Source organism: Triticum aestivum, chromosome 3A (assembly GCF_018294505.1).
Source record: "Triticum aestivum cultivar Chinese Spring chromosome 3A, IWGSC CS RefSeq v2.1, whole genome shotgun sequence".
Classification (NCBI taxonomy): domain Eukaryota; kingdom Viridiplantae; phylum Streptophyta; class Magnoliopsida; order Poales; family Poaceae; genus Triticum; species Triticum aestivum.
Window position 1 is genome coordinate 37,747,484 of NC_057800.1, and position 15,311 is coordinate 37,762,794.

General features: G+C 46.3%; 1 protein-coding gene across 1 annotated transcript; it reads right to left on the reverse strand.

Moving 5' to 3' along the window:
- Positions 1-10,102: 10,102 nt before the first annotated feature.
- LOC123056693 (deoxyuridine 5'-triphosphate nucleotidohydrolase-like) lies at positions 10,103-12,169 on the reverse strand. The gene is made up of 6 exons (XM_044479997.1): positions 12,065-12,169; positions 11,886-11,949; positions 11,640-11,674; positions 11,171-11,229; positions 10,753-10,840; positions 10,103-10,291 (listed from the first exon to the last, which is right to left on the reverse strand). Exons 1-6 carry the CDS (start codon positions 12,167-12,169, stop codon positions 10,103-10,105), a joined length of 540 nt encoding a protein of 179 aa, XP_044335932.1.
- Positions 12,170-15,311: the final 3,142 nt, after the last annotated feature.

Consider the following 15,311-nt stretch of genomic DNA (forward strand, 5'->3'; position numbering starts at 1 on the left):
AACTGTCGTGGTTCTAAGTCTGACAGTAGTGTAGGGGGGTAAGTATGGAGAGGCAAGATCTTAGCTATGGAGAAGTTGTAAGCACGCAAGGTTTACGAGTTCAGGCCCTTCTCGGAGGAAGTAATAGCCCTACGTCTCGGAGCCCGGAGGCGATCGACTGGATTATGTGAGTATGAGTTACAAAGGTGCGAACCCTTGTCTCAGAGGAGGGGCGGCTTATATAGAGTGCGCCAGGACCCCGGCCAGCCCACGGTACAAAGGGTTCAATGTACATTAAGGCGGGGCGTTACTGGTAACGCTAGTAATAAAGTGCTATGATGACCATAAAAGCTACTTAATGACCGACCGTTAGGGTGCGGGGTGACTTTAGGTCTCTTGGCCGTCGAGTGGTTGGATCTTAGTCGAGTGATTGCTTCTTGGTCGAGTGTCTTTGAGTCTGTCGAGTGGAACACCTCCAAGTCGATTGAAAGGTGATTTCTTCTAGAGATGTCGTTGGGTAAGGCAGTTAGGACATGTCCATGACCCTACCCTAGGTACATAGCTTCATCAGCGTCTGCGGGTGTGGGCGGTGGCCGATCCCCGCTCGATCTCTCCCCCAACCCCTCGCGTCTCCGCCCGGTCGGGTCCCCTGCCTCTGGTGGCCGCGGCTCCACCGTGAGCGGCTCGGTGAAGCCGATGAAGAAGTTGGCGGTTCGCAAGGTCACCGCGGAGGCAGTGCGCGATGGAATCTCTGGGGGCGCCCCCACTCCACGACAGTTTGTCATGGCGTTGGCGGCCCCGACTGTGCCACCCTCCGCTGACCCACTGCTGCAAGAGGCCGCCAAGACGGTGATGATCTCAAAGGCCAAGCGCACCAAGACAGTGCCGGCGGCGCTGGTGAGCACTAGCTCGTGGTCCAAGGGAGCCAAGGGAAACATGTCGTCGCTGTAGCGGGCGCAACTCCTTCAAGCGCAGAAGAATATGGAGATCTCAGGTAATCCACCGCTCCGCTTCACGGTTGTTGATTCCTTTTCGGATGATCATTCGCATGAGGTGTTGGACGCGAGTGGAGTTGACCCTTCGTGTGTGTGTGGGGGGAGTCAGAGAGCTGATTTTGCTCGTTCACGCCAAGGCGTCGGCGCTGGCAGCGCTCGCGGCTTCTGCGGCAGCGCTTGCTGAACAGAGGTCCGGTGAACCCGGGAGAGGGGTCACCGCTGCTCTATCTATGCCCGAAGAGGGGGGTCGGGCAACAGGGGCTGCCCCCTCTCCCTCGCCTTTGTAGGGGCAAGGTGAGACGCGTGGCAAAGGCGGTCACCTCGAGGGGTGTCCGGCTACGTAACCGCGTCATCTATGTGTGATCCCTGTTCTGGAATATTCGTGGTTTCTGCCACCCGGGGCGACTTAACCAACTTAAGGAATATGTGCGCAGAGAGGACGTCGATATCGTAGGATTACAGGAAACAATCAATGAGGACTTTCGTTTTCATGAGTTGCTCTCTCTAGACCCGTTAGAACGGTTCGAGTGGCAGCATGTTCCTGCAGTTGGGCATTCGGGTGGAATGCTGTTGGGCTTAAGTCGCAACTTGTATGAGATTATCGACTAGGATATTGGTTCGTTTTTCATTGCCGCACACTTTCGCATTCGGGCTTCGCTTCGCGAGTTAGTAGACATACAGGTCTACGGACCGGTGGACCAATCGCGATTGGTGGAGTTCTTGGGAGAACTCCAAGACAAAGTCACCACGGTGACCGCGGCGGCGCTCCCTGTCCTGGTGGGAGGGGATTTCAACCTGATCAGGTCGGGAGCGGATAAGAATAATAGTAACATAAACTGGCCTCAGGTGGCATGTTTAATACTGCTATTGCGTCTATGGCCCTAAGGGAGGTGGCCAGGTCGGACGCAAGGTTCACATGGACAAACAAACAACTAGACCCGGTCCGTTTGGTGCTGGATCGAGTGTTCATGTCACCTGAGTGGGAAATGGGCTTCCCCCTTTGTACTTTGGTTGCAGAGAATCACATTGGTTTTGACCATGTACCGCTTGTTTACTCCTCGGGGGAGGATAGGGTGCGGCGCAACCCACGCTTTTTCTTCGAAACGGCCTGGTTCAAAGTGCCAGGCTTTGAGGAGCTCTTTAGGGAGAAATGGTGGGCATGCGTTAATCAAATTGGGCCCTAGAGGGGCCCGATGGACTTCTGGAACGCTGTCGGGGGACGACTCAGGGCTAGCCTCAAGGGATGGGGTGCTAACCTAGGGAGGAATGATAAAGAGCACAGAGTCGCGATCCTAGCGGAAATCGCATGGATTGACGTGCATGCCGATGCCCGATTCTTTTTGGAGCGGGAATTGGCCCACCGGTATGACCTAGAGGGGAAGATCGAGGCGTTCGTACGCGCGGAGGAAGAATACTGGCGTCGCCGTAGTGGCCAGAAATGGACACTTAAAGGCGACGCCAATACCAAGTATTTCCACGCCTACGCTAAAGGCCGACGTGGGAAGTGCGCAATTCTTAGCACTACTAGGAAAAGGCTAATTAGTGGCGCACCTATTTTTGCCATTAATGGCGCACTATAGGTGCGCCACTATTACCACACCAGTAGTAACAAATAGTAATGGCGCACTATATGTGCGCCATTACTATCACAGACGCAGCAACTATAGGTGCACTATAGGTGCGCCACCTATAGTGCGCCATTACTATGCGTAGCAGTGCGCCATTACTATCTGACTTAGTAATGTCGCACCACATAGAAGTGCGCCATTACTAACAATTTTTTTTCAATTTTTTTGTTATTTTCTTAATCTCGGGTCATTATGGCTTAATCTCGGGTCAAATCGCACTCCGCGGTCAAACTTCCTGAAAGGTCACCCATCCTCACACTACTCCAGCCTGAGCACGCTTAGCTTCGCAGTTCTATCCAACCCCAGCACCAACTCACTTAACAGACACTTGTTGATATATCTATCATATCAATCCTATTAAACCTTGTTGATGTCTAGGACTTTGTTCATGTTCATGAGTGTGATGAAATTTTGAAAAAATATTTCAAACTTCCTGGTCATATTACGTATCATATTTTGCAAAAAAATCCAAAAAAAATTTGAAACCAATTTTTTTTCTGTTACTAGTGGTGCACCTAGCAAATGGTGCGCCACTAGTAAGTTTGAATTCTTTTTCCATTTCCCCCCTCTAGATCTTAAAAGCCCTGTATCTTTCATTCTATTAGGTTTTTGGGGATTCTGAAAATCTTGAACAAAGTTTCCCCTGTTCAATTCGGATGTAACTTTTCGAGTAGATGATTTTTCATATAAAAAACTTTTTAATCCGAGTTCGTATGCAAAAGTCATGCCCATTTTACTAAATTCTAGAGAGATTTTGCAAATAAAGTCGAAATTCATATTTGTAAATTTTCCCAACAACTAGACCACATATCACATGGGAAACTTATTTTCTTTTTTTTTTGACATTTCCATCATTTTTTTTTATTTTTTCTAAAACTGAAAAGGCGGTCCACCGGGGGGGGGGGGGGGTGGTGTGGTGTGCAAAGAAAGTTAGTAATGGCGCACCTGTTACGTGGTGCCCATTACTAGTTTTTGCAAAAAAATAAAAAAATTAATTGTCAGTAGTGGTGCACCGTGGTTGTGGTGCGCCATTACTAGTTTGAACTAATAATGGCACCCTATACACTGGTGCGCCATTACTAGTTTTGAAAAAAAAAATAAAAAAAATTGTTAGTAGTGGCGCAGAGAGTGTGTGGTGCGCCATTACTAGTTAAAAAACTAGTAATGGCGCACTATGCCCTGGTGCGCCATTACTAGTTTTCGAAAAAAAATAAAATTTGTTAGTAGTGGCGCACCGTGGGTGTGGTGCGCCATTAGTGATATGGACATTAATGGCGTACCTACATATGGTGCGCCATTAATGTCCATATTAGCTATAGCCCTTTTCCTAGTAGTGTAGGTTGCAATCGGAACATGGGCTTCTGTTGTGACAAGAGGACATCTCTCGCCACATTTATGAGTTTTACATCAACTTGATGGGGACGTGCGAGGCCTAGAGGGCTGGTTTGCGCGAGGACGTGTGGGATGCATCACAACGGGTTTTGGAGTGTCAGAACGACGAGCTGGGGCTCGCGTTCCTCCCCGAAGAAATTGATGCTGATCTGATGGGTATGAAAGTGGACACGGCACCGGGCCCGGATGGGTGGCTGGTTGCTATGTTTAAGCGTTTCTGGCCTCTTCTTAGAGACCCAATTTTTGAGATCTGCAATGGGTTCATGCGTGGGATGGTAGATATAGCGCGCCTTAATTTTGGAGTTTTATCGCTCATTTCGAAGGTCCAAGGGGACGACAACATTAGACAGTTCCATCCTATTGCGCCATTAACATGCCATTTAAGATTTGAGCGAAAGCGTGTGCTACACGGCTAGGACCAATCGCTCACCGTTCGATTCACCATAACCAGATGTGCATTTAATGAAGGCAATGAGGTGTATCGAGTTTGTGCCAGTACTACAAGTCCCAGAACACAGACCTCGTCTTCCATACCTTCAGCAGCGGCTCCGACGCCTTTTTCATCGCCTTTCCCGGCGCGGGGAACTCCTTCCAGTTTTTCAACAACTCATCGATTTCGGCACCGCTCCGCTTACGTGGAGGTCCTCGATGCTCAGCGTGACCATTTTATAGATCTCCACGGGTCGTCCTGTTCGAGCCATCTTCGATGCCCATGTACACGATTTTCCCAGACCCGCCATCTTTCCTTGACGTTAGCTGCTGAGACGTCGTATCATCCATGCACCGCGTGCATCCGCAATATCCATGGCACACCTGGCCCGCGACATATCCGTAACCGAGATAGTCGTGCACCATCGTGATCAGCGTGGCTCCCATGTAGAAATACTCGCCTTTGCTGGCGTCCCATGTCTTGGCTGGTGTTTTCCATAAAGTGTCTAACTTCTCTTGAAGTAGCCCAGATACAAATTAATATTATTTCCTGGTTGTTTCGGCCCTTGAATAAGCATGCTCATGTGAATGTACTTCGACTTCATGCACAACCAGGAGGGAGGTTGTACATCCATACAAACACGGGCCATGTGCTATGGTTGGTGTTCTGGTTGCCAAACGGATTCATGCCATCGGTACACGCGCCGAGCACGATGATCCTTGCATCACATTCGAAATACCGATAGAAGCTGTTGAACGCTCTCCACTGGCTTCCATGCTTGATGTGTCTCAACTTTGGATCATCTCCAGCGTCGGGCTTCTTCCTATCCGCGTGCCAGCGCATTAGCTTTGCTTCCTTGGGATCTACGAAATACCGCTGGAGACGGGGAGTGATCAGTAAGTACCATACAACTTTCTGGGGACATTTCTTCCCGGCCTTCTTGTATCGAGAAGCATTGCACACTGGACAGCTTGTTTTTTCCGCGTGCTCCATCCAATAAATATGCAATAGTTTATGCATGCATGGTATCTAACATGCGGCAGATCAAGAGGGCACATGATCTTCTTGGCCTCATCAACACTAGTAGGACATAGATTCCCCGCGGGAAGAACATCCTTTAGGTACATGAGATGCTCATCGAGGCTAGTGTCGGTCCATTTGTTTTTAGCCTTCCGTCTTCAGGAGTTGGAGCGTGAAACTCAAGCGAGTCACCTCAGAATTGCAACCATCATACAATGGAGTGTTCGAGTCTACCAGCAGTTGCTCCAGCTTAGCCTCCTCTCTAGAAGCAGCTCTCTCAGTACTCGTGTCCTTGCGAAGCAGTGCTTGAACATGAGGGTCCCGCACGATTGAACTTAGTACCGACAAACTCTGCTGCGTGGAGTCCACGTTCTCTCCGCCGCCATGTCCGGCCCCTTCTCCGCCGCCATGTCCGCCTCTTCCCCGCCACCATTATCGATCATCTCTTCGTCTTGCCCCATGTCGTCATCGCCTTCCCCGTCGGCGTCCTCAACATCGTCATCCTCATCTTCAATTATCCACCGAGTATAGCCATCCATGAAACCTGTCATGAAAAGGTACGCTTCGACACGACCATCGTCATAGGGGTCGAGCCGAACTATTCCTTCGCATTTTCGACACGGACAGAAAACCTCTGTCCGGTTATTTTCTTTCATGTCCCGCACCGCCGACCGCAACCACCTGTCCACCATCGTTCCACTGACCATCATGAACGTCTGCACGGTAATAATAAACAAATTGATTATAAAAATGCGTGCATGCATCAAAGTCATACAAAAATTCGGCATGACCATCCCTAAAAATAGGACAAATATAGATCTAGAGTTTGCCTGGAATTCGCCGAAACGGAAATAAATCGACATTTCGGCAAAACATAGGCACCTCAAAAGAACAATTTGGCGTCAACACATGCCAGACACACAATTTCCATCATATTGCCCAATTATCATATCACACACACATACACATGTTTCCATTTTGCAAAAGCATGAAATTTTAATCACCTCTATCTCGAGATCGAGCACACGGTGGAGATGATGATGTAGGGAGATCAAAAGTGCACAAAGCTCTTCTTGACAAAGATAGATCTAGTTAGGGGGCAAATAGGTCACTTAACTAAATGCTACATCTACCTAGCTAGCTAATTTAGGAGGAGACAACTTCAACTAGTGGAGGGAGAAGGAAAAAGAGAAAGAAGATGCATTAATGGAGGTGGTGTAGTTAGCTAGGAGTAATGAAGAGAGAGAAAGGTAGGTAGAAGAGGGAGAGTAATGGGGGGAGAAGTATTGAGGAAGAAGAAGAGTGAGAGAGGGAGGATGTGGGAGGTAGGGGAAAGGGAGGAGAGGAGATGGGGGAGGGGAGGTAGGGGAAAAAGGTGGTGGGGTTGTGTCTTAGCAGTAGTGGGGGAGGAAAAACGCGCTACTGCTAAGAGCATAGCAGCAGCACTCTTTCCTCACACGCGCTACTAAAAAGCACGCTAAACGGGCCAATCGTGTGGACAATTTCCAAATTAGCAGCAGCGACGTGACTAAAAAGCGCGCTACTACTATTTTATTAGCAGTAGCGCGCTTCGTGACACCGCGCTGCTGGAAAATTTAGGTTGGTGTGTAGTGTCGGCCAATTTTTGCAGGAGCAAGGTTTAAAGGTCACGCGCTACTACTAAATTTACATCAGTAGCGCGGTTTTCCTAAGCTAGCTACTGCTAATTAGCAGTAGCGCCTCTTTTTGTGCCGCGCTGCTGCTAAGATTCTGTGTATAAGGTTTTCCCTAGTAGTGATCTGTTTTGTGTCAACTTAAGAGTGTGCTGAAGCTAGATTATTCCAAAGCTTGAATTTTAGGCGTAGGTGAAGTGTCGTGTTGATCACCCTCTTTCAGCACCCACTACTAGGGAAAATCCTATACATAGAATCGTACCAACATCGCGCTTTAAAACAAGGCGCTACTGCTACGTACTAGGAGCGCGTGCCGACGAAACGCGCTGCTAACATAGATGTAGGAGTACTGCGCCTATGATAAGCCGCACTACTGCTATATTTGCCACGACCCCGCCGCGAAGCTAGTTATAGGAGCAGCACCTTATTACAAAGAGTGGTACTGCTACAGATCATAGCAGTAGCGCATGCTCACTATAACTGCTACTGCTAAGTTTACTACAAAATTTAGTCCCACCTTGCTCCACGAACAGTGTTTTTACCATCTTAAATATGTTAGTTCTCAAACTATCACTACCACTTGGTTTTCATTGAACTCTATGTGTAGAATTTTTGGCTGCAATATGAGTCTTCTCCGGTTTCTAAAAACAGATGAGGTCTCATATTGATAATTCAGATTGTACACAAAAAGATCATTGATGATTAATGTATTTTTTATGTATATTTTTACATGTTTACACATAACAGTAGCGCGTTTTGCCTATAAGGCACTACTGCTAGGTCTTTTAGCAGTAGCGCATTTCTCTATAGCATGCTACTGCTAAGCCATTCTATCTTCCCCAGCCTACCACCTATCACTCTCGTCTCTCCACTCACACTCACTCGATCTCCCCCCTCAATCCCCCCGCGCCAGTCCCCCCCGCCAGCCGCCGTCGCCTACCCCTTCTCCCTCTGCGCCGCCGTCACCTCCCTCTTCTCCCTGGACCCGGTAAACCTACGTCGGCCGCCCTCCTCCCCACCCCCTCCTCCTCCGTCCTCCCTCCACTCCTCCGTTCGCAGCCGGCCGGCCCCTCCTCGCTCCGCCTTCCTCCTCCGTCCTCCTTCCTCCTCCAGTCGCCCCTCCTTCTCCCTCCTCCCTCCTCCATCCACAACCCCTCCTCCTTGCTACATCTTGATTTAGTAGGCTAGTTCATTGCAACACTTTGATTTAGTTGATATGATTTACTTGATTTAGTAGGCTAGTTGATTTAGAACATTTTGATTTAGTAGGATAGTTGATTTAGTTAATTTAGTAGGCTAGTTGATTTAATTCATTTAGAACATTCTGATTTAGCTGATTTAGTAGGCTAGTTGATATGCAACATTTAGAGAGACAGAGAGACAGAGAGACAAAGAGAGAGAGAGAGATATGATAGTTGATAGTTTTTTGTTGATATGATTGACCGATTAGTAAAAATTTAGACATAGTTGATAGGTTTTAGTTGATATAAGCCTCTGGCCATATATAATAATTCGATATAGGATATTTTCTAGGGTTTAGAATAGTTGATTCTAGTTTGCTACGTTGGTTTGCATGTTGAGCTTGATGATCATCCCATGCTAAGTTATTGTTTTCTTTGCTCATATTGCTTTAGGAAAATGGCGCGACCACCACCACCACCATGTCGACTGTGCAAGTCATGGTGTGGCAGCAGCCTTGCAACTGGCAACCTATTCGGCATCTTCTTCCAGCCGAGTTTTTGTCATGCGGCGGTAAGAAATTATATGAAATGTAACAAGTATTTTGATTTTAGTGTTGGCATTAATGCATTGTGTCATTTTTATTTTTGTACACATATCGTCTCATGCAATGTGAGGTTGAAATTCAACAAGCTGACAGGAGACACTGTGACCTTTGAGGCACCTAGGGGGCCCTACACTATGGAGGTCGAGAAAGGACGTAATATGTCGCAAATTGGAGGAGATGGATGGTCCCATTTCCTCGCCCACATGTGTCTTACTGGTGGTGAGTTGGTGAACTTCCCATGTTTTTAGTTAAGCTCTGCGTGTCCACGGCCATCGATCAATGGTAGCAGTTTGTCATTGCTTGATTTCTGCGACCACAGAAATTTCACACTGCACGCTGATTACCGCAATACATGGAACTGAGTTGATGCTCAGTATACAGTTGACAACCGAACCACTAGTCATGGATAATTTGTTTATGTAGTTAATTGCTCTTTGTGATGAATTTGATGTAGTGTTGTTTTGCATTCTATATGGTTGCTCTCTTGGAAATGTGTGGTCCATGGTATTCATCTACCCTAAACATTTCTCGCTTTTAAATTTTGTCTGTTTTGGGTTGTGTCATATAGGGAGACCTGAGATGGCGCTTTCTTTCAATATGGCAGGACCTTCTAAAGGGAGGAAAACCACCCTGGATGTCACAGCCTTTGGGAGGGAAGCCCTACACATCTCGGTTCAAGTGAGTCATTGATCCCCAACCCCCGCCCCTCTATCTCTCCCTCTCTCTCTTGCTGTGAGATGTTCTGGCCATCAAGCCATTGATTTAGTGTTTGGATCGGTTATTTAATTGCATGTCTGGTACACTACTAGGAAAAAGGCTACTAGCAGCGCGGGTACCCGCGCTACTAGTATCGTACTACAGCTAATAGTTAGTAGTAGCGTGGGTGCACCCGCGCTACTACTAAAAAGTTGGTAGTAGCGCTGGTGCACACCAACGCTACTACTATTTGCTACTATCAAAATAGTAGTAGCGCTTCTAGTATACTAGGCGCTACTACTATGCTAGATGGTAGTGGCGTGTAGTTTTGCCCAGCGCTACTACTAACAAATGATAAATTTAAAAAAATAAAAATTACGTGCATTATTCATAGATAGAAATCAGGGACACGTCCAGTGCAAAATAAATTAAACACACACAACCGAAGGTGGCTACCTTCCCTAGTGTTCCACCACTAGCCTAAACAGACCACTTCTCTACATTTATCTACCAAGGCTCGGAGTTCAGACGCCGGAGGACCCGAATCCTCCCTCACCCCGAAAGATGGCGTCGAGGTCCTCCACCTCTCCGACATCCGGCATCGTGATCACATGGACGATCATCCGGGCGGTGCGGTCGCTGGGCTTCACGTCGAAGTCCACCTCTAAGTGGTTGAAGAGCATGACGCCCACCAGGTTGTCGTAGTCAGCCACGTCGGGAAAGTGAAAACTTGTTAGTACGCATCAGAGTTCAAATTCGGTAGGGTATTTTCTTTCTTTTTAGCACATGCACATGCATCAATAGTAACAGCCGGAGGCTAGTCCTTACTTTTTGCATGAGACATGAAGAAGGCCAGGTCCCCTCTTCGTTGCACGAATGAATCAAAGGAAGACACTGCCACAAGACATGAAGAAGGCCGGGTCCCCTCCTTTTGTAAATAGCTCAAGTGCCTGAAGTTGCAAGGAATCTTAATACAATGAACTTATAGTAATGCATAATAACAAGAAAAAGGAAAAAAAATCATGAATCCTAAAGAAAAAGATCATTATGTGAGTCAAGATAATGTGGGCAACAGTATTCATTAATAAGAAAAATGGGATGAGATTTCTGAAGTGACATTTGTTTCACCAACAATGATTAATGACGAGGCATGTAAGATTTACCTGCGCAACATCAGCATACCCTCTGGTCCTTGCAAGAACTTGAAGACCAAGGTTCTAGCTTTCTCCCCACTGACTAGCACAAGTGCAGCGGCACCGTCGCTGTACATTAACCCAAGATCTGCTTTTCATAGGAACAGTAAAAGCTGTACTTAACCCAAGATCTGCATTTTTCACATCATCTTCTCCTTGTCAACCAATAGATTTTGGGGCTTTAAATCCCTATGATATCAAAGAGGAACAATCGTAAATCACATTAGCAACAATTGCAATATGTTGTATGGGCCGATAAATACAGCAACATAAATCAGAAAACAAAGGTCTAACCGATGAAGGACACCATGGCCATGGCAGTGTGCAATTCCTTTGCATAACTGATACAAAAATCTCTACAAGAATGTAAAGAAAGTTTTCTATTAGCCCGAAACAGACCTATCAAAATTAAACTGGACTCTGGCATCTGCTATCCAATGAAAATTAACGATAGCATCCTCAAAATAAAGGCATGAAGATGAATTGATTCCAAAGATAACAACAAATTAATCTGTACTTGAGTGTATGCAAAACAGAGAACACAGCAGCAGTCAACATTGAGTTTCAACCATTATACTAGCACTACTTAGTTCCTAATTTAGTATCCTGCAACTAGGCTAGAGTAGTAGAGTTTGCATATTTTTTGACGAATTCAAACTAGCTACAAATTTACAATGTAGTTCGCTCTGATTGCATATCAATGTTTTGCACGTTTCCGATGCAAAACTCAGAGTTCAGAATGGGCATATATGAGGAAGTGCCAAGTCCTCAAATCGATGGATAGGAGACTCAGCCGATGTAGCATCGGCAGAAAGCCAAGTGAGCAGGGCAAGGGCAAATCAGCCTCAAAACTAATTAAAATCGCTACCTTGATGACCTGAGTTGGGAGCGGCTTAGGGGCAGCTTAATTTCAGTCGCCACAACCAAATTTTCAAAAAATTTCCACCCTTTTCTTCTACTCCCTCTGTAAACTAATATAAGAGTGTTTAGATCACTAAAGTAGTGATCTAAACGCTCTTACATTAGTTTACGGAGGGAGTACATCATAGCGCAGAAATCTACTGATGTGTATGCGCATGCTTGACAATTTTTGAATAAACTAAGCACAAGCTACAATCTCCTAGTATAATCAGTACACCCACGCGAGATCCAAAGCTATGAACAGAGGACAGCCACATCTAGAACATGACAGATCACTCAGGAAACTCCCTAGAATTCCGCGCAATTTGTGCAACCGTGGACAGAGTACACGCCCAGAGGGCGGGCAGCGGGGTAGATCTCGACTCAGCTTACCCGGTCGAGCTCCCGGAGGAGGGAGAGGCCGGCGACGGAGAAGTAGGCGAGGGTGAGGTGGTTGACCTCCTGCGTGGCATAGCCGTCGGGGAGCTCGGACGACATGACCTCTAGGAACGCCGCGTGGCGCGCGTGCGAACCCGGCCGGCTCCTCCTCCTGGTCCCCCATCTCCGGCGGTCGTCGGTCGTGGAAAGTGAAGGCCTCTCTCTCTCCTCGTCGCCGCCGATTGGTCTGACCGGTGCAGGGGAACGAATCCTGCCGCGCTTGGGACTTTGGGAGGGGGCTGAGATGAGCTGACGGTCCCTCGGGGCCGCCGCGCTGCCCCACCTCCATGCCGCGGCGGGGAGCAGCCCGGGCTGGCCGTCGCGATGGGCCTTGTCGGCTGGGCGGTGGAGGATCCCGGCATGGATCGGAAAAAGGGAGAGATCCCGTCGGCAGAGGAGATGAGAGGAGGTGGAGGGGATGTGAATCAGGGGTGGGTGGGGTGCGGGAGTGGGTGGACTGGGACTGAAAGGCTAGCGTAGCGCAGGGTATCTCACCGGTGCTACAGATATCCACTTAGCAATAGCGATTGTTTAAAACCCACGCTACTACTATGGTATGTCGGCAGGGCACGGTCGAAAATATTTACTAATAGCGTGTTATTTTTTGCCACACGCTACTAGTAAATAGTATTAGTAGCGCGGGTCATTATAGCGCGTTACTAGTAAATAGTAGTAGCGTGGGTAAATAAAGAGCGCTACTAGTAAGCGTCTGTGTATAAGCTTTTCCCTAGTAGCGGTAGTTTCAAACACAATGTTGTATGCCCTTTGTAATTTCTGGTTTCCTAACTAAGCAGTCCAAGCATGTATCTCTAATTTGTGATGGATGTGACATCCACTTTCTAGTAATTTTGTGATGCTGACCAAACGAACTACACTACTAATACTAGTTGAACAAGAAGGTCGGTTCGATGCTGTTTGCTTGTACGAATGAGTCCAAGCAGTTTGTGTTAATTTGTTTGAAGTTGGCTGGTTGCACCTTTATCCCATTACAGGGTTTGAAATGGCTCCTCCACCTTTCTTGGGCTAATAAAGTGCAGGATTCTCCCATTACCTGGCTATATTCGTGTTAGCTGACAATATATACTCCCTCCATCCCAAAATAAGTGTCTCAACATTAGTGACACTGCCAAGCGCGAACACTTTGGTGTCTGTGACCATACGCTAGCTAAATGGCCGATCATCTTTGGTTCCCTCTCTCCTTTTGGTTTTTAGCATAGCATGCCGTTGTTTTTGTTGTCCCCCTGGTAGTATAAGCCAACACTTGGGGTGTGAGATTGTCTAGTGCCTTTTTAGATTAGTCACCATAAAACATTTTGTTTGTGAAGTTGATTGTGACAGAACTTCGATTACGTGAGGGTCTGTCGTTACTTAAGCCCAGCTTATGTACAAGGGTGTCTTTTCGTTTTGGGTTCTGAGCATAGCATGTTTTTGTTTTTGTCATCTCGTTATAATAGTACCAGCCAACAGTTTTGTGTGAGATTGAGTTTCTAGCTTCTTTTTTTATAACTGGCTATAGAACATTTAGTTTGTGAATCCCTTTCGGGGGTTCCTTAGGGACCGATTCCCTCTGCACAGATTGACTGAGCATGTCTGGTCATTGTTTCTTTAACTTGTTGCATGTGTATTTGAAGCTCTGACTTAGAAGTTTTGTTCCTATGGTCGTCAGGTTATGTGCCATGGAATGGACGGAAGATGGTGAGCGACCACTAATGGATGTGGTCGAATGCACCTTGCCAGTCTCGAGAGTCCTTGGAAGTGGACGGTGGCCCTATTGGTTGAAGGCAGGGGAAAATTGCTCGACGTATTTCAGCAATCAACAGGGCACTTTTAGGCTTGTTTTCCATTGGATGGACTGAGAGGGGTCTGTAGAGAGATCCCAATCTTATGGTCTAAGTGTCTGTGCTAAATGGTGATACATTCTGAGATACAAGAAGACCCTGCCGATCTAATCTTGAAGACTACTGATTGGCATTATTGTGTTTATTTTCACTTTTCTCTCTTGTAGGCTGAGGTGTCTCAGAACTTTGTAAAATTGATGGGATGGTGATATATGTTGGCCTTGTCCCAGGGATTGTATTGTGTGGCATGGAGGGAGTTATTATTGTATTTTCGGTTAGTGTCAAGAGATTGGAATGAATGTGTGCGGCTCAAATTGTAGTAATTCTTCATGAATGATTCATTCAATAGTTATACGTACAATAATAACTTGTGCATGAAAACATATCTAGTATGTTGTTGTGGAAAGCAATTGCTTTCTTGCTTTCAAATTTTCCATTAGAAAAATAAATTGGAGTGGTTGTGCTTGTGTATGCATCAACATGTGAGCAAGCATAGTATTGCTTGGCTGGTAGTTATTGTTGTCCCCGACAATCATGTCGAAACTGGAGGGTTGGATTTGGATTCTTCTCTCTTTTGGTGCGTATTACTACTTGCAACAAGATTATGTGACAAGGAAGTAGAAGATAATTGATTAGTGGTGCATTTTAATCATGTGATGATTACTAGTTTTGATTGATGCTTGATGATGGTTCAACTTGATCATGTTCTAATATTGATGATGATCACTAGGTTGTTCTGATCATTCTTATTTCGAGCAGACAGTGTTGAATCGAATATGTGTAATGTTATATGCTACCATATCTGTCACAAGTAACAAAACATCTTATAATTAGGAACCGAGGAATGCAAAAGAGCAACCTGTTTTCTCTTCTTAGTTATCTTCTCTAATCTAGGTACTATTCCTAATAATATGTAAAATCTACTAGGGAAGATCAGTTTTTGTTTTGGGAATCAGACAATTCAAATTTGTTAGGAGGAGAGAGAAAGGAGAGATCTCTGCAAGTTTGTTAGGAGGAGAGAGAAAGGAGATATCTATGCAAGTTTGTTAGCAGGAGAGAAAGGAGTGATCTCGACAAGTTTGTTATGAGGAGAGACAAACTAGAGATCTGAGTGACGTGATCCTTGGATTCACATTACATATGAAAAAAAATTGGAAACAGCCAACCGATTTGCATCCTTGGATTCACATTATATATGAAAAAAGATGGAAACTGCCAACCGTTTTGCAGTTAACCCTCTCGCTTATCCCTCCTCCTTGGAATCAGGCAATCCCCATTTAATTGCTACCGTTAAATATATCGCCCCTCCTCCTCCCTTTGTTCATTTGTTCCATCCATTGGTTGGCATCCATCAAAGGTCTGTC

What these genes read in the sequence shown, in the direction of transcription:
- LOC123056693 (XM_044479997.1), bottom strand. Translation starts at nt 12,169, where the DNA reads ATGTCGTCCGAGCTCCCCGACGGCTATGCCACGCAGGAGGTCAACCAC. An exon ending in TCCTCCGGGAGCTCGACCGG is followed by an intron (nt 11,950 to 12,064) that starts GTAAGCTGAGTC and finishes GTCATGTTCTAG; the next exon opens with ATGTGGCTGTCCTCTGTTCA. An exon ending in TCCCAACTCAGGTCATCAAG is followed by an intron (nt 11,230 to 11,639) that starts GTAGCGATTTTA and finishes CTTTATTTTGAG; the next exon opens with GATGCTATCGTTAATTTTCA.